The 18,345-nt window shown below is 41.0% G+C and overlaps 2 protein-coding genes across 4 annotated transcripts; both read left to right on the top strand.

Moving 5' to 3' along the window:
• The first annotated feature begins 380 nt into the window (after positions 1-380).
• Positions 381-12,480, top strand: LOC144035130 (oxysterol-binding protein-related protein 2-like). The gene is made up of 14 exons (XM_077544596.1): positions 381-485; positions 738-878; positions 3,925-4,039; positions 4,931-5,006; positions 5,322-5,456; positions 6,403-6,500; positions 6,597-6,779; positions 6,992-7,099; positions 7,184-7,273; positions 7,362-7,488; positions 8,761-8,865; positions 8,936-9,059; positions 9,135-9,225; positions 11,154-12,480. Exons 2-14 carry the CDS (start codon positions 842-844, stop codon positions 11,254-11,256), a joined length of 1,392 nt encoding a protein of 463 aa, XP_077400722.1. The 5' UTR covers positions 381-485; positions 738-841; the 3' UTR covers positions 11,257-12,480.
• Positions 12,481-12,805: 325 nt separating this feature from the next.
• Positions 12,806-17,229, top strand: adrm1 (ADRM1 26S proteasome ubiquitin receptor). Of its 3 annotated transcripts, none has more exons than XM_077568918.1 (10): positions 12,806-12,895; positions 13,244-13,484; positions 13,744-13,860; positions 13,946-14,069; positions 15,090-15,176; positions 15,258-15,363; positions 15,475-15,737; positions 16,321-16,478; positions 16,833-16,935; positions 17,032-17,229. In XM_077568918.1, exons 2-10 carry the CDS (start codon positions 13,275-13,277, stop codon positions 17,133-17,135), a joined length of 1,272 nt encoding a protein of 423 aa, XP_077425044.1. In that variant the 5' UTR covers positions 12,806-12,895; positions 13,244-13,274; the 3' UTR covers positions 17,136-17,229. The 3 variants fall into 3 exon arrangements, with proteins under 3 accessions (XP_077425044.1, XP_077425050.1, XP_077425058.1); XM_077568924.1 differs by having other exon boundaries at positions 12,841-12,895; positions 13,247-13,484; XM_077568932.1 differs by lacking the exon at positions 12,806-12,895 and adding an exon at positions 12,941-13,064.
• The last annotated feature ends 1,116 nt before the right edge of the window (positions 17,230-18,345 follow it).

The raw sequence follows: 18,345 nt of genomic DNA, 5'->3' as shown, positions 1-18,345 counted from the left end.
TAATTAAATAAATAAATAAATATATATATATATATTTCTTAATTTGTCTACAAAATTGATGGCTACTACACAAATACATTATAACGCAAGGTTTCACATAGTGTTGTCATAGTGAAACTCATATATTAAACCTATTCATACAAACACAAAATTTTTTAGAAGGTTTATTTGTCAATCATTTCTACATTAAAAATCACTTTGTTTCACAGGTGACGTTATCAACTCTCGATATGGTAAATTTAGGGTTTCCTTAATGTCATATGTAAATTTAGCTTTTTGAATCGAACTAATGAAATCAAGACATCTTTTATTATTTATTACAACACACCTTTACCTATACAAAAATAAATCGCGTACTGCCCTTTTGATTGGCTAATACACACGTCAATCATGGTGTCCTTGCCACCTACTTCCGGCCGTCCGCACAGACGGAACTGAACTGTCGTCGATTGTTTACGTTTGCAGCTCAGTCATTGGATTCACAGGTATATTTCAGTAAACTCGATTTGCATTCACATGTCAGCATCGCGGTTGCCCTTAACTTGTCTGGGAGTGCGCCGCTAACGTTAGCTAATATCTTCTGTGGGCGTTTCAACTCACCAGCGTCGCAAAGTACCATTTCGCTAGCTAGCCTGGGGAAGCTATTTTTTTTTTCAACATGCTTGTTAGCAAGCAGGCAGGCAGCTGTCACCCGCTCGCCGTAACAAAAGCGTCCTCCTTTTTGCGTGTGTTTACAGTCGCTGTGTTTTGGCTCTCTGCGATGTTCGGAGGGAGTCCAGACTGGGGGTCGTCGCTGCTTTCAACATGACTTGTGACTGAGGAACTGTCCTCTCGACTCACTATGAACAGCGAGGAGGAGTTTTACGACGCCGAGACAGGTGAGGCAGGCTGACCCGACAGCTGTCCGCTTGTCACGTGTCTTCACTTCAGCACGTGACTTCATTACAACTGCACGATTTAATCTTCGCAAATTTGGGGTAAAACGTCATGCAAATTTACACAAAAATAATTACAAGTTAAAAGAAGGCTATCAGAATCATTTATAGCGAAGGCTAATATGAACAAACAACCTTTTATTCAATAATTAGAGGATTTAAAAATGTCTAGATATTGTGAAACTGAAAACAATCTCTTAAAGGGATACGTAACATTCATTGAGACATTTTCAACAGTAAAGTTAATATTTTGTCCAAAATTAATTTGATAACTTCATTATTTTTTATGTACAATTAATACCATTGAAAACTTTTTTAACTATTTGCTGTTGACTGAAGTTGACAACACCTGTGTTGAGGAAGTAGGTAACGACCAATCATGGCTAAGTTTACTGACCAAACCCAGAAAACAGGCGAGCCATGATTGTTCATTACCTTCTTCCTCAGCACAGGTGATGTCATCTTCAGTCGACAACAAGTGGAATTTTTTTTTTTTTAAGATATTAATTGTACATGAAAAATAATGAACTTGAGTCATTTTCAGCAGTGAAAAGTTAATGTTTTGTCCAGAATTAATTTAATAAATTTCACTTCAATGCATTTTTTTTTTTATTAATGAAATGCTAGGGATTTTTCTGTAGCACTTTTAAAATTACAATTATTGAGAAAGAGTTTAGGTGTGACATTTTTGTTCAATCCAAGTTTGTATTTTCATCCTATATTCAAAAGGTTACTATAATTAGAAAGCTTCTCAAACGCAGAAACTGATGACTTATAGCTCTGATGATAATTTTTTATTATTTACTAAGTTAAATTAGTAAATTAGGACCCCAAAATGTGCAGACACACTGACGCTTAAATAAAACAATTCACATCTTAACTCATCTTTCCACATTAGATAGAAATGCAATTAACAAAACAGTTTAATGGTGCATTTGCCCACCAACTTACGTTATCCTTCCACTGCAAGGAAGCCAATGTGAATGGATGGTGGTGGGATGTAGTTTGGTGCCGCCATCTAGCAGTAGGAGTTTAGAGCGCATGCAATGTTGTTTTTTTCCTTGCATCTTGAAGACACAAAAAAACAACCAAGTGAAATCTGTATCTAAAAAACAAAAACAAACTCTTCAGTCAAGGCACTGGTTTGTCAAGGCACCACTGTGTTGGCAAGAACGTCGTACTCTTGCTGTTAACAAGGTTCCGATTAAAACGTTTGAAAACTTTGGTAGTTTAATGAAAACTGTAATGTTTTTCCTCTTCTCTCCTCCACTGGCATATTTCATTTTCATCAAATTTATTTTGCTGCCCTTTTGCCGAATAATGTCTGAACATGCGCAGTAAGAAGATGGAATAGTCTATTGCATGAGACGGGAAGACAACACTCGAAACAATCGTCATAGATTAAGCATTTTGATGCGTTTTTTTTCAGTGTGAATTAAGACTGAATCAATAATGATTGCTTTAAATTGAAAAAAAAAGTAGGCCTGTATGTTTTTTTCATGAAATGATTGGGGGCAATCTCGAGGCCCAGGCAAGGGTGTTGCCAGGTTGTCGGATGCAGATTTATTGAGTACTTCCAGGACCAGAACCAAACAAAATGAAGCAACAATCTGTGACTCTGCTCCTCAACTGTGGAAAAACTTCCGGAATATCTGAGGTTCGCTCAAACTCTTGCTACATTTCAATTCAAATCTGGCCCGAAAATGTGTTCACTTCTTTGTTTTCATAAACCCAAAACTAGTGTTGTCACAATACCAAAATTTTGACTTCGAAACTATACCTGTATAAAATACCTCGATGCCGGAACTGAATGCCTAAGTAATCAAATACTACAAAGTGGAACAAAATAATTCACACTCGACTTATTTTTTAAGGGAAGTGTCAAAAATGCTTCACAATCTCATTCGTCTGAGCTTTTTCTATCCTTACCAGTGATTTCCTACTGTGTGCCTGTTCATTGAACGCACCTTGAGTCCACTACACGTGTGAGTGATTGTTGCTCTTTCTTCTGCTTCTCCGCGAAAAACATTTGCCCTTGTTACAAAACGTTTCTAAAACTGCAAATCGAAAAACCACACGTGTGTTCTTCATGTGTTTATTGAAAACATGCATAGGCAGTGCTGTCGCGTGGCTTCCACTTAATGCGTGCGCTTTGGCACAACACCTTGTTAGCGAGGTGCTTGGCCTTGGCCATATATTGGACGTGTTTCTGCCTCCAGCCACAGTAACTTTCAAAAAAGGCTGACAGACAGGCTTTGTCATGCTTTCGGTGGGCTTGTGGCGGCTATGTAATAAAACAAAGTTCCATACGACACTTAATTAGCGCGTCACGCTTCTCAACGCGGAGTGGACGGCCAGCGAGCTCATCAGTGTTCAGCGCGTGACGCCATCTTCCTGCGCCCTCTCGCACACACGCTGAAAGAGGCGTAACGCTTACTTAAGGCGTTTTCCACACATCGGTGGACAGGCAGCCATGTGTTTTTATGTGTACCTGCCTTTAAAACACAAACTTGGCGGGCTACCTCGTGTTTATTTATTTAAATACCGGTACAAAAAAATGAAGAAGATATCGAGCCGTTTTTGACGCCAAAACACCGAGGTACGATACTGGTACCAGTATCCCGTGCAACATGACCCAAAACGACATTTTCATATTAGTGTGTATTTTCATTTATTTTGTAATTTTACCTTGATAAAAATGTTGTCATGTTACAGTTTTGTTTGATTTTTTTAATCATTCGTCCTGCACTTACATTTTTATTATTATGTATTTTTTAAATTTTAATAACATAATCTTCTATAAAGCACAATGGATTCGCCTTGTGTATGAATGATGTTGTACAAAGAAACTTTATTTGCCCTGCTCTGCTTATTGTCGTGGTTGGCTCCAAACTACGGGTTGGTACGATGCATTGTAGTTCTACAGAGGCTTGTGAGTGTACAGAATACTTGCGGATGTGCTCAAATTAGAAGGGTCGTCTCATCTCAGGGCTCGAATCAGACGATTCCTTGGAGGTCAGTTTCAAGGACGCCTTGGTGTTCGACAGCAGTGAGCGGGTCACCGATGGCTCTGCTGCAGACTACGAGGCAGTGTGGCGGCGTAGGTGAGGAGCCAGCCTTCTACAGTGTTGTCCATCTTCAATACAGCCATAATGGCATTCAAACAAAAAAAGAAGAACACGTTTTGCCTGTAATTCATGTCTTTGTTGTTATAAGAATTAAGGGACCCAAAAAGATGTTATTTTCGTCATTATATATTTTTAAAATCAGTCAAATATCAGGATCGGCATCAACCTAAATAATAATAAAAAAAATCATATTGATCGGGCCCTACTGCTTAGCCTCATTGGTGTCATAGTTCAATTGTTTCTGATTCAAGAACTAGTAAGCCATCAATTTGTTGTGTATATGTCACTCCTGATTTTGAATCATAAATTAACCTAGCATCGCAGGCATATATTTTTTTTAAATGTGGGAGAGATTTGAACCCCGAGCATCAGAACTGTGACGTGCTAACTAGCTATGCGGCCACGGTGCCGCCCACGATACCCTAACAATGGAAACCACTTCCTTACATTCCTAATGTGTAACAAGTCATTTGGCAGATGTGTTGGGGCCAGTTGTTATTTTTGCTTGTAGAAATGAATCAGAGTTGTGATTTCTAATGACAGGGATGTGATTTTTCCGCTAATTCGCGGAATTCCGCTTTTTTTATCCCCCCCCCCCAAAAAAAAAAACGATTTTTTTTTTTTTTTTTTTTTTTAGTAGTTCATTGTGTATGCACATGACTCCGACAGATAACATCTTCTGCTATAACAAAGACATTTGTGGTATGCTCTAATATGAGTTACTTTTCATTTGGTCATGATGTAATTATTTGGTCATGCTCCCCCCCCCCCCCCCCCCGCTAAATTTTCCGATAATTTCACTTTGGTCAAATCACATCCCTGTAATGAAAATAAAACAAAACATTCCTCTGTTGTTGTTTTTACCAGGAAAACCCTGCCTGCTGAAATGATCACCAGAGGCAATTTCAGTGTGACAAGCGTACTGAAGAAATGCATTGGCATGGTGAGTTACAAAAAATAGAAAAAAAGAAGCCCAAAAGCAGCCATAATTTGAATTTTCAACATAAGGCTTTTCGTAGAATGGAATACAAACTGATTGTGTTGTTGCAACTGAACTCATGGTCCTCTTCTCTGCTCAGTCAGCTATATTTGGTTTGGCTGTCGCATTTTTTGAAGCATCAGAAGGACCAAAATAACTCGTGTAAACATTATACTAGATCCAACTATTTATTTTTCCCTCATTGTACAACCAATAAAATCAGCATCATTTCAAAGCATTGTAGTCTCAATGTTTTTTTTTTATGTTGTGTTGCTATAGGAGCTGTCCAAAATAGCCATGCCCGTTGTGTTTAATGAGCCATTGAGCTTCCTCCAGAGACTCTCGGAGTACATGGAACACACTCACCTTATCCACAGAGCCTGCACTTTGCCTGACTCCATAGAACGCATGCAGGTATGATGAACTGATGACTCTTGTCACTGTAAGTACGTCAACAGTGTTAGCAACAAACAAACAAAAAAAATCTGAATTATTAATATAGTGTGCCTTCAGATACAAGTGGCCTGACTTAAGGGTTTTTCGAGATACAAGAAATAATTGTGTTATTACTCTGTTTTTATAAAGTACAATATTATAGAGTGCTATTTTTCTTATTTAAAAACAGATTACAAAAATATTTGGGGATTTTTGCGGGATGTTGGACAATTTAATGGAATTTCCGTTCACTTCAATGAGGAAAGATGCTCTGAGTTGCGAGCGTAACTATAAGGGGTGAGAATCTTTGAATGTCTCTCGATTCGATTCAGATTTTTGGGTGTGCGATTTGATTCAGAATCGATTTTCGATTAAGAATGATTTTTGCTTCAAAATGATGTGATTGACAATGATTTTGGCTCCAATTTATAGATGTTCATGGAATCGTAATGATCTACTCCAGTCTGACTCGCTAATGCTAATTAGTGCTCTACTTGCGGCACTTTTATCACTCAAAAGAACGGCTCCACGCTGCAAAAAAACAACTTTTATTGCAATAACTTGATCGTGACTTTTTCCTTCTACTCTCTAATGTGGCTACAACTTAACAGTGTATCAGACCGCGTGGAACCACACTGCCCCTAAGTGGCCAAATTGGGTACAACATGAACAGCGCTCCCAATAAAGGCACACACAAACAAAGGGAAGACAGTATGAAAAAATTTAAATACAATCGATTTTGGGACATTTAAAATCGATTCTGAATGGTACTAAATGAGAATCGCGATTCTTATGAGAATCGATTTTTTGGCACACCCCTAGTAACTATAAACACGTACAGACGTGAATTCGTACGACGTTGTGAAGCTAAACGCACAGCTTAAAATAAACTGAAAATGATCTCCGCTTTATTTCATCCCAACAGGTTGTTGCTACCTTTGCTGTTTCAGCTGTAGCATCTCAATGGGAACGGACCGGAAAGCCATTTAATCCTTTACTGGGGGAGACCTTTGAACTCACAAGGTATAGACTAGGAATACTGGAGAAGGCTCGCGCTTCCACACACGGACAAGTCATGTTCATTTGATCTTGAAAATCCTTTTTGTTTTTCTTTTTCAGAGAGGAAGATGGCTACAGATTGATCTCGGAGCAGGTGAGCCACCACCCTCCCATCAGTGCCTTCCATGCAGAGTCTCTGAAGCAAGAATTTGCATTCCACGGATCCATCTACCCCAAACTCAAGTTCTGGGGCAAAAGTGTGGAGGCCGAGCCCAAAGGCACCATGACGTTGGAGTTACTGAAGTGAGAACTTGTTAACATTTGGTTGAATTGCTTTCAGATCGGTGCTTTGCATATGCACGATGCTTTGAATGTTGTTGTCTTGCATGGTGAAGAAGTTGATCATACCCTGGTCATATGTAATTGGCTGAGGGCAAAAACCTTGACCTTTTGTGTCTCGGACTGGTTAATCAAACTAACAAAGCAGTCTTGAAGATGCTGTGAAATTATTTCAGACATAAAGAAGCATACACATGGACCAACCCAATGTGCTGCATTCATAACGTCATCATAGGAAAGCCTTGGATCGAGCAGTACGGAACAGTAGAGATTGTAAACCACAGGTACTCTGACAGATATTTGCTTGTAAGACTGGAAACGTTTTAAACCATAAGACTACTGACATCATGCTTATGGTAATAATTCAGCACAGGAGAAAAATGTGTGTTGAACTTCAAACCATGTGGAATGTTTGGGAAAGAGCTGCACAAAGTGGAGGGTCACATACAAGACAGCAGGTAAGAGCAGTGCAACGTGTTCATGTTGAGTTTGCCAGAAATCTTTGACCGCGTCTGCTTTTGCGTCTCTGCTGTGGTGTGGAACCAGGAAGAAGAAGCGCCGCGTGATTTACGGCAAGTGGACCGAGTGCATGTATAGTGTGGAACCCAAGGTTTATGAAGCACATAAGAAGTCCGACAAGAAGGCGGGAGCAGACTCAAAGATACTCAAGCAGGTGAGTGCGTTTGGGATCGCATGTGCAGCTGAAAACCCCTTAGGCCCCACCTGGCCACCGTGCAGGTTTGTGCAACTAGTTTTCACCAGTCACAGACCGCCAGCTACTAGTTTTGCTGCATCATTCATCTGCGATTCAAATCGCAGATGAACAATATCGCAACGCAGATTTAACAGCCATCAAAAATCGGCATATCTTAGCGCGTTACACACCAAAAAAATGATATTTCTTGGTTGCCTAGAAGAACTGGCAACTCACAATAGAAGTTAGCATTTAGCTTGTTAGCTATGCAAACAACTTGAAAAAGGCATAATTCCTTTGGATAATCCACTGTTGTGGCATCTTTAGAGTGCCTCGTCTGCCGTGAGTACGCACGTGTCATGGAGGTCACATCGTTCAGCCAGCGGAGTCTTTTTTTTTTTTGAAGCCTTGTTTACTATACATAATCATTCACCTCACTCACTTTAGAATTTTTTTTTTTTTAACGTTTTTTCTTCAAGTAAGTGAAAGTGTAAACAATGAACAATAGGCATTTTCTTTTTTTTCCTCCCCAAGTTGAAACAACAACCTCTTATCTCCCTACTCTTTCCTACATGTTCTCAATACAGATCAGTCAGAGTAAACAATAATATATCATCTTCCTGCTTACCAGAAAAAGATAAACAAACCAAAAAAGACATTTATTTTCACTTTACAGGGACTTACAGTGCATTTATACTTTTAATTTTAATTGGGGCGCAAAAGCAAAGCGTGATGAGTTATAATAGCTACAGCAACGATGGCAGTGGCTTCTTCCTTGACAATCGTGCTGTTGTTTATGGTTAAATAAAATGCGGAGCCTCAAAAAGTTCCTGACAAGAACAGCAGGGGTCACAGTTTTTCCATTGCAGCCTGCTCGTACCTGTGCAAGGGTCAGCTCTCCCCAACTGTTGAAACTGAAGTTCTTTTTTTTTTTTTTTTGTCTTCTACTATGGATTGTGTGTATTCATTTTTTCTTTTCTTTCACAATAACATGGCAGTGGCATGAGTAGCAGGTAAGGTAAAACATCGTATTTGGTATCTGTAGTGTACTGCTGCTGCTGTTCTGTCCGATTTTAGTGTCGTGTATGAGTAGCTCATTGCCAGCACTAACCCATAATGCCTTGCAATGACATGCATCGTTGCTTGAAAAATGTGTATAATTTGTGTAGTTCTGTGACTCCGCTGTTTGCATCAACATGTCTGCCTTTTCACATATGATAGTGTTAGTGATTGGCGGGTGTGTGCGTGCAGGAACATAGTTGTGAAGATGAGAATGCGGTTCAAGAGACTGTGACTGCGATACCAGGAAGTGCCTTGCTCTGGAGGATATCGCCACGGCCCGCTCACTCGGCACAGGTTGGCGTTACGCGCACGCACGCGCCTCGCGGATGCGGCGGCGCATGCTAAACCTCGTCCTCTGGTTCAGATGTACAACTTTACCAACTTTGCCGTGACGCTAAACGAGCTGGAGCCCGGCATGGAGCGACTGCTGGCGCCGACCGACTGCCGGCAGAGGCCCGACGTCCGAGCCATGGAGCACGGAGACATAGGTAGCGGCGGTCTACGACGTCACGGGGACGCTTGTGGCTTTTCTTCTGCAGTCCTGACTTGGTGTATTTACACAGACTCGGCAAGTGCGGAGAAAGAGCGCCTAGAGGAGAAACAGAGGGCCGCACGCAGAGAGCGATCCAAGGATGAGGAGGAGTGGTCCACCAGGTATCCAAATGTTTGCAGGGTCTGCTCGGTTCACATGCTTGCGTCATGTAAAAAATCGACATTCTGTATTCTCCATTATGTGGGAAAACATGCTAGCTGGAGTCTCTAACCTAGATGTGCAATGATTCATCGTCCGTCCGTCCGTCTTCTTCCGCTTATCTGGGGTCGGGTCGCGGGGGCAGCAGTTTTAGCAGGGAAGCCCAGACTTCCCTCTCCCCAGCCACTTCACCCAGCTCCTCCGACGGGACCCCAAGGCGTTCCCAGGACAGCCGAGAGACATACAGACGCTCCCCTACTTACGAACATTCGAGTTACGAACAACGGTACATACGAACATGTCTGCGCGCATGTCAAAAAATGTTCGGAAAGAGATGCTGTAAGTTCGATTTTTTTATTGCGCACCTTTTTCCGAGTACTGTAGTGCTTCTTTCCGCCGCTAATACCGACGCTTGGCGCTGTGAGAGCTCACCCAGCATTGGAGGCTCAGCAACGTGTCGAGGAGGAGGAAGAAGAAGAAACGCCTGTCGCTCATAGATAAAGCCATCGCACTCTTCGAGCAGCAAGACCCAAATATTGAACGTTGCACAAAGGTTGCAAATCAATTGAATGATGCCATACAGTGCTACCGCATCATTTATGATGAAAAAAGAAGAAAACTGTGCAATCGTCGTTAGATCGCTTCTTTCGGCCAGTTTCTAGTAAATCCTCCAAGGAAGATACTCATCAACCCTCATCTTCTTCTCCTCGACCCTCAACTTCTTCCTACATTTAAGTTACGGAGGAGGAAGTAACTTTTGAAGCCCATTCCAGCGAACCTCTCATGATATAAAATCCTCCTCTTCCTCCTCCTCCATCAAATCCTTAAGCATCGAGTACATCTTCCAAAAGTAAGTTAAACTTCATTTTATTTATCTTATTACGTACATGTACATACTGTGTGTGTCTCTCGCTCTCTCTCTCTCTAACATACGTAGTACAGTACTGTACGTATTCTCTTTAAACATAAATTATAATACAAAATATAGCACTGAAGCAACTTACGAACAAATTCACTTTACGAACGATCGCTCGGAACGTAACTCGTTCGTAAATTGGGGAGCGTCTGTAGTCTCTCCAGCGTGTCCTGGGTCATCATCCCCGGGGCCTCCCGCCGGTAGGACATGCCCGGAACACCTCCCCAGGGAGGCGTCCAGGAGGCATCCGAAGCAGATGCCCGAGCCACCTCAACTGGTTCCTCTCAACGTGGAGGAGTAGCGGCTCGACGCTGAGTCCCTCCCGGATGACCGAGCGTCTCACCCTATCTCTAAGGGAGAGCCCGGCTACCCTGCGGAGGAAACTCATTTCGGCCGCTTGTATCCGGGATCTTGTTCTTTCGGTCACGACCCACAGCTCGCAATGATTCATCAACAACTAATAGATTATTCAATTCTGTGAGAATTTTTTTAATAATCAATCGTTTATAGAGACCATGTTTCATTTTAAAACCTCCAAATTGCAGCCTCTCAACGGTAAATATTCCGAGATTTCTGTAGTCTTCCATGAAAGCAGACTGATTATCTTTGGTTATTATTATTATTTTCAATATAAGACATTTGCAAACAATGCTTTTACTTTAGGACACTGATGTCACGGTGACGCCATTCTTGAATAGAATACTTTTTCATTTGAGGTGTCTTGCCACCGGCTTTTTGCAGGTTTGCCAGGCCTTATATAGACTTCTCAAAGAATTCAGCAGCGCTTACGTAGAACGGGAAGAACTGAGCTAAGATGTCTAACCCTGAACCACCTGACCAAAAGCATCAGGTTTTAATGTTACCTGTTGCTATGAATGCCAACCGAGCTAAGTAGCTAATGAAGCTAGCATGTGATTCGAAAGGCTGACACTGACACGAAAATGGTTCAAATACATTTTGCTCATATTCCTTCAGGTGGTTCCAGCTGGGAGCCAACCCTCACACTGGCGCCGAGGATTGGCTGTACAAGGGTGGATACTTTGACAGGAACTTCGCCGACTGTCCCAACATTTACTGACAGTGGAAGATGTTCTCACTTGATTTCTCAGCATCTTAAGTTAGGTGTGACGTATTGGACGCGTCTGTGGTAGCGTTTGAACTGAACATGTCCGTGTTGGTGAATGCCACCCACGGGAAAAGTTTACTTATTGTAGACGATGGTAATGCTCGCTATCCTCACATTTGATATGCTGTACTACTCATAGTCCATGTAGAGTAAATGTTACACATCTGTAAAAGGATTTAAATCACCTGTGTGAGCTCCGTAGCGACATGACATAAAGTTTGGTTTCTTTTTAAGTTCAGGTGTTAACCCCCAATGTTACATGTAGGTGTACCACCTACTTCTATCAAGTTGCGTTCAAATATCAGGGGTTATTTAAACGCATGTGCTACTTTTCTTTAATAGATTATAGAATATTAAAAGTCCCCTCACTAATCTGCTCTGAAGACATCATGAGTGTTTCTAATACTTGTAGGAAACCTGCAAAAGAAAAATTATTTCCCCCAAATTTACTTGCACAGTAAAATCCTGTTGTTGGTCGCAACATTCTGTTGTTTGTAACTTGTAGCTGCTAATGTGTAGGATTTTTTGTGTGCATACATGTAATTCAGATCTGATATTTTACACACTATAAAGCCATAAAATGTCTTCTGCACTGAGGAGAAATACTGTAAATGTATTCCGATCAAAGGGATTCTAAGCATTTTTGGTTGAACCGAAAGCTGTGACTGTATATTTCAGACTTTTTATGTTCAGACAAGAACCATGAATTCCGACATTAGCGTGAAGATTCCTACCGTTTTCTTCCAACAACCAAAGTCCTGTGCCAGAACAGGGCCCAAACCTATGCAAGCTGATCCATCCAGTGAATCCTTCTGAAATGTGAAAAAAATTCAACATTTAATTCATGTTGCGCTTGGTTGTCAACATGTAATCACCATTAAGTGAGTGTGAATGGAATGGAATGCAACACACTTCTCAGCACTAACATTGCATAAAACTGCACAGTAAAAGGCTTATTCCTATGCACATACTGTATTTTGGTGAACAATGCTTACTTGAGTTCCAAGCACTTTCAACCCTGCAATCACTAAAGGTGCAGGATTCATTAGGCTTCCTGTTTAGTTGAGAGTCTGTATTGTCTGTTCAGTGAACATCCTTCTGACACGAGTCACATCCACACACGAACCAGGTATAGCCTACATAAGAATACATTAAAATGTGGTCTATGAAAATAAACTGGTCCTGTCGTGTTTTTATTTTTTATTACTAACACTTTCGGCCATGTACCCATAAAAATATGTTTGAGTTTTGTTATGTTCAGTTTTGTATATAAACATAAAGTAAAACTTTTTTTTTTTAATTCAAGCGGTGTATGACTGGTAATGGCATGATTTTTGAATATGGTGCATTTTGGTGACCTGAAACGGTTTGTTTTCTCACAAGTAGCACTTGTGCGGTGTAATGTCAGCCTACCTTGAAATGCAATGCGACGGCCAATCACAGGAAATCACGAGACCATAATGTCCAATCATAGTTCTCCTTACTCAGCTCAGCTCCACCAATCATATTGAATCACGTGACCATACAACCCAATCATAATCAAGCACGATCACATCCGCTGCTCTTCCGTTTTTGATAACGCACAAGAACCGTAAGTAAAAAAAAATCTCTTTGACTTTTAAACACTTGTTTCGATTTATTTTTTTACATTAGAATGTCGTTCGTTACGCTGTTTAGAATGTAACATGACTACACATCGTGTATGTTGTCAACACGGATCTGAGAACAGTCGTGTGGCTTCAAAGATGCAGCGTCATTCTGTGAGAGTAGTCGAAAAATAGGCACAGTATTTGAAAACAAACTAACTAACATGAGAATACGTGGTAAAAGACATTCAAAACCACATTTATCTCACTTCAAATGCTGTTATTTCTGTAAACAGGAATGTTAGGGTTGGCCACATAAAGATTGTTGTTTCTTTGTCTTCGGTGCTCCCCAGTAGTCGTCGTCTTTTCTTCTACATCATCATCATGGCCTCTGGAGCTTTGTTCCCCAGCATGGTGTCTGGCTCTCGCGGCTCCTCCAGCAAGTACCTGGTGGAGTTTCGAGCTGGTAAGATGACCATGAAGGGCAGCACGGTGACGCCCGACAAGCGCAAAGGTCAAGTCTACATCCAGCAGACGGATGACTCCCTCATCCACTTCTGCTGGAAGGATCGCACCACTGGCAATGTGGACGATGTACGTGGGTACTATTCTTCCTTTGGGTACATAATAGTCAACATTTGTCTTTTTGATAGACTTTTACACATTAACGTCACGTTCACTCCAAAAGCCCATGCATTCTCTTAGTTGGTAAACATTTAGCAAGGCAAAGCGATTGAAAATAATAGGTTAAATCTATACAGTGCACACAGAACAGCTCTTTTGATTAGCTGTTCACTGTAGTGACTGATGCATGATGAAACCGTTTTCATCTTGGTCACATGCTCAAACGCAGGACCTGATTATCTTCCCCGATGACTGCGAGTTCAAACGAGTCAGCCAGTGCACCACCGGACGTGTCTACGTCCTGAAGTTCAAAGCTGGCTCCAAAAGGCTTTTCTTCTGGATGCAGGTAGGTTATCCTGCCCGGTGGTCCGCAACCCCTGCCCCAACGTATGTACGCACACGTGTTGCATACAAGTCTGCTTTGATTTCAGGAGGCCAAGACTGATAAGGATGAGGAGCACTGTCGCAAAGTGAACGAGTATCTCAACAACCCGCCCATGCCTGGCGCTCTGGGTAGCGGCGGCAGTGGAGGACATGATCTGTCTGCTCTGGGAGGTAACACGCACAAACTAACGTTGGTTTTATTGTTGCGCAACAATGTTCAGTTGTGATACGGCAATACAAAAATAAAAAAATCATATCGTCCCATCTCAAGTATCACAATTTTTAGAATATAGTCTGGCACTAGGGGTGTGAATTGCCTAGTACCTGGCGATTCGATTTGTGTCACGATTCATCACGATTCGATACCGATTAATCCCGATACAAATCTATAAATTGATTATTGCAATTTTTTTTAAACTCAAATTTAGAAAATACTCATCAGTAAACTTGTACATGTACACTTTAAGATTTGTATGGAAATGTATTTATCTGAAAATTCAGGTTGCATTCTGTTTCATGTTTGAACAGCACTGAAATCAAATATTAAGGCTTAATGTTCCATTAATAGAACATTCTTCCATGCTTAATGTGTAAATCCTAACCTTAAGTAAGACGTTTTGTTGAATATTCCCATAAAAAAAAAAAAGTTTAAAAATCGAATTGCGCGCTGTAATATCGCGATATATTGCCGAATCGATTTTTTCTAACACACCTACCTGGCACTATAAAAAAAAAAAGATCCCAAAAATTGGGATTATAATTGCGATCATTACAACTAATTGATCATAAAATGAACCGACAATTATTTTAATACAGTAATAATTTAGGGCAGTGGTGAAACTGTAAACCCCCCCCCCCTTTTTTTTTTCTTTTTATTAATTAGTCCAGAAAAACATTCTGTTTTAGAAACGTTCAAGTGAAAAAAATCTGTCATTTGTACTTGCTCACAATAGTAAAATATATAATTATGACTTGAATTAAAAGCAATTTTTATTTTATTACAGCTAATGCAAATAGCCTGAATTAATGTAAAAAATATTTATGAGACAAATATACAGTGTAAATAATTTAGTAAAACAATATTCAGTGAACAATGAACAAAAATAGTGATAAACAGTCACAATTTGACCTCGGGGTGTGAGTACTTTTGCCACCTCGGCATGCAACATGTGACATCTTGTGCTCTCAAAGGTGAGGGTGGCCTGCAGAGCCTTCTGGGTAACATGAGCCACAACCAGCTCATGCAGCTGATCGGACCAGCAGGACTTGGCGGCATCGGTACGTAGGATGGCGCTTGAGTGATGCCGGAAGCATTTTGTGATATGGAATGACGAACGGAACTGTCGGTCCCACTCGCAGGTGGTCTCGGCGCACTCGCTGGGCCAGGGTTAGCCAACCTCTTGGGCAGCAGCAGCAGCAGCAGCAGTAGTAGTAGCGCTCCTGTTGCCAGCAACTCCTCAACAAGGTGTCCAAACCTGATATCCAAATATATATATAAAAAAAAAAAAATGTAACTAGGCTGGTAAAAGGATGATAAAAATGTTTTTTTATTTTTTTTCCCTCCAACTCCGTTCAGCCCGTCTACTGCGGTCACACCCACCTCAACCTCCGCCACCAGTCGCCTCAGCGCCTCCCAGGCATCCGCCACGCCTGTCAATCCCTCCGCCGCCTCCGCAGCCTCACCGCCGGCGAGCACCCCGCCCACACCCACGCCCGCCGCGTCGTCCGTGGCGGCGGCGGTGGGTGGGGCTGCGGCGAGCAACCCCACACAGCCCATCCAGCTGAGAGACCTGCAGAGCATCCTGGCCACCATGAACGTGCCCGCAGGCGGCACAGGAGGTGAGGAGGCATCATTAGGCATATTGAGGTTTATAACGGAAAAGGTTTTATCTTACATATATTACATGTATAGAATTCAACTTGCAGTTAGAGTATTAATTATAATTTTGAAATCATAAGTCATGTGTAATCGGAACATGCAAATGTTGAAATATTAAAAAATTGCGCACTTTGTGTTTAGGGGTTTGCTGAAAAGATGATCTGCAAAGTGAACAAAAACTGTTTTCAGTACAGATTTTCTGCTAGAATTAAAAGGAAGAAATACATTTTAGCAAATCGCATGACATGAACACACTTTATTTGCTTTAGAGTGCAATATAACATTTGGGAAAATATATCCCCCCCCCTTTCCACTTGGTGAATGTCGGTGGTGTGTTCATATAACATTACTCCTTGTCAACTTAACCTTGATAAGCTTTGTGGAAGTCCAGTTTTCCTTTTTTTTTTTTTTTATAACTGTTCCGCCTTGGTCAAATGACACAGATCAGTTAGTAAATAAAGTTTTTGCAACCTTGCAGCGCATTTAAGATAGCAGCTGTGTCAAAAAAAAAGTTTTAATTTTTTTTTTTAACCCCCACCATAGTGGACCTGGCCACTGCACTGACGCCAGAAGTGATGGCCCCCATCCTGGCTAACCCCGACGTGCAGCAGAGGCTGATGCCCTTCCTGCCCAGCGGGGAGTCTCTGCTCCAGAGCACGGACGAGCTCCAAAACACTCTCACCTCGCCACAATTTCAGCAGGCAAAGTCTTCTCTTTTTTTTCTTTTAGCATCTTGGCACATTATGCAGTCTTTTAAGGCCTTTTGAAATCAAACCTGAGTGATCTTAACAACTCACTTGCACAAGGTTGACAGCAGAGGGCAGTGTTGCACTTCTCAGATTGTCCCACCAGGAAAAAAATACTGCACTGGCGCGAGTGCTGAAAAGTTCTGGTTTGGATTCCGTCACATGGAATTAATGAGAATCTGGAAATTGGATGTTTACAATTTGTAGTTTTTTTTTCTCTCAATAAATTTGGCTTTAAAAAGCCGTAAGTAGCAACAATTTAAACCACAATCAAATCAATCAATCTTTGTTTGGACTTGCTGTTTGCAGGCTATGAGCATGTTTAGCAGCGCTCTGGCATCAGGGCAGTTGGGGCCACTGATGAACCAGTTTGGGTTGCCCACGGAGGCTGTGGATGCTGCCAACAATGGAGGTCAGTATAATAATAAATATTTAATACATCCTGGCCAGTGTCAACTAAAAGGAACATTATCATATCAAAGTTTTTCCTTTTCCACCTTGACTGCAGATCTGGAGGCGTTTGCTAAAGCAATGGAGACGGACACAAAGTCCGAGCAGGATGGAGACTCTAAAGACAAGAAGGACGATGATGAGGACATGAGCTTGGACTAAATAAATGATACAAATTTATTTATTTAGCTGAGTGGGTAAAGTGTCACCGTTACGTTAATACATTCAAATAATAAAGATACTACAATGACTTAAATCAGTGTTCTACTTGCACCCTACATACAAAGAAGCATTTTTAAAAAAGCTGCCTGAAGAGCAGCACGGGGTGGGGAGGGCCGACCAAGTAAACCTGCAAATTTGTCACCTTTTGACGTATCAGAGCTATGATATTGTCACATCTAAGTTTCTGATTCTGAAATGCAACGAATTTCGGAAATTGGTCATTCGTGAAGCACGTTTGGCGAGCGATGGGACAATTTATGCTGAGGCTTCAAAGCGTTTATTGAGAAATCCACTGTTTTTTTTTTTTTTAAAGAAGCAAGTATCGAAGCGTGATTCATTATAAGCAAATGACATCACAGATGACGTTTGAAACCCTCCAGAAGTGCTTCCCCTGCTGGCGCAAATATGGAACAGATGATAGGGGGGGGGGGGATAGATGCCCAGCTGTGTAGAAGATTGGCCATTTGCCTGTGAGAAATGTGGTGGTTTAGTCATGGAGTCTGAAAAAAAAAAAGATTAAAGAACGTTTTGATAATCCCCTAGAAAAGATTTCATAAGCACCGTTTTTTATTATGTTGCAATAGTTTCAACATAAACATCTTGTCATAGGATTTGTTGATTTCTGAAAAAAAAAAAAAAGATTAAAGAACATTTTGATAATCCCCTAGAAAAGATTTCATAAGCACCGTTTTTTATTATTTTGTTGCAATAGTTTCAACATAAACATCTTGTCATATAGGATTTGTTGGTTCCGTACCATAGCGCTAACCACAATTTAGTCAAAATAGATTAATAAACCACACAAAATCTTGAATGAAAGGGATTTTTCATTGATTGTGATTGTGATAACTTGAAACTTTAAAATGACAAGTGATTACATGAAACTTATGTGACTTTCATATTCGGCAAATCAAAATGAAGCAATTCATTACGGTTTAGATTACGAATGGGTTTGTTTTTGTGACTCGGTTATTACGCTGCTCTTGTCTCTCGTCCTGTAAATAAATAACCAATAAGTCAACTGTTTAAAAATATTTTAGATTTTAAAAAAAAAAAAAAAAACACTGCGCATGCGTATGCTATTCCGACTCCGTGATAGTGGAGGTAGCTTGCGCCAATGTCCAAATCACATCACGGCATGACAAAGCTA

Source organism: Vanacampus margaritifer, chromosome 1 (genome assembly GCF_051991255.1).
Source record: "Vanacampus margaritifer isolate UIUO_Vmar chromosome 1, RoL_Vmar_1.0, whole genome shotgun sequence".
Classification (NCBI taxonomy): domain Eukaryota; kingdom Metazoa; phylum Chordata; class Actinopteri; order Syngnathiformes; family Syngnathidae; genus Vanacampus; species Vanacampus margaritifer.
Note: the sequence above shows the minus strand (reverse complement) of the source record. Positions and strands in the feature narration are given on the sequence as shown.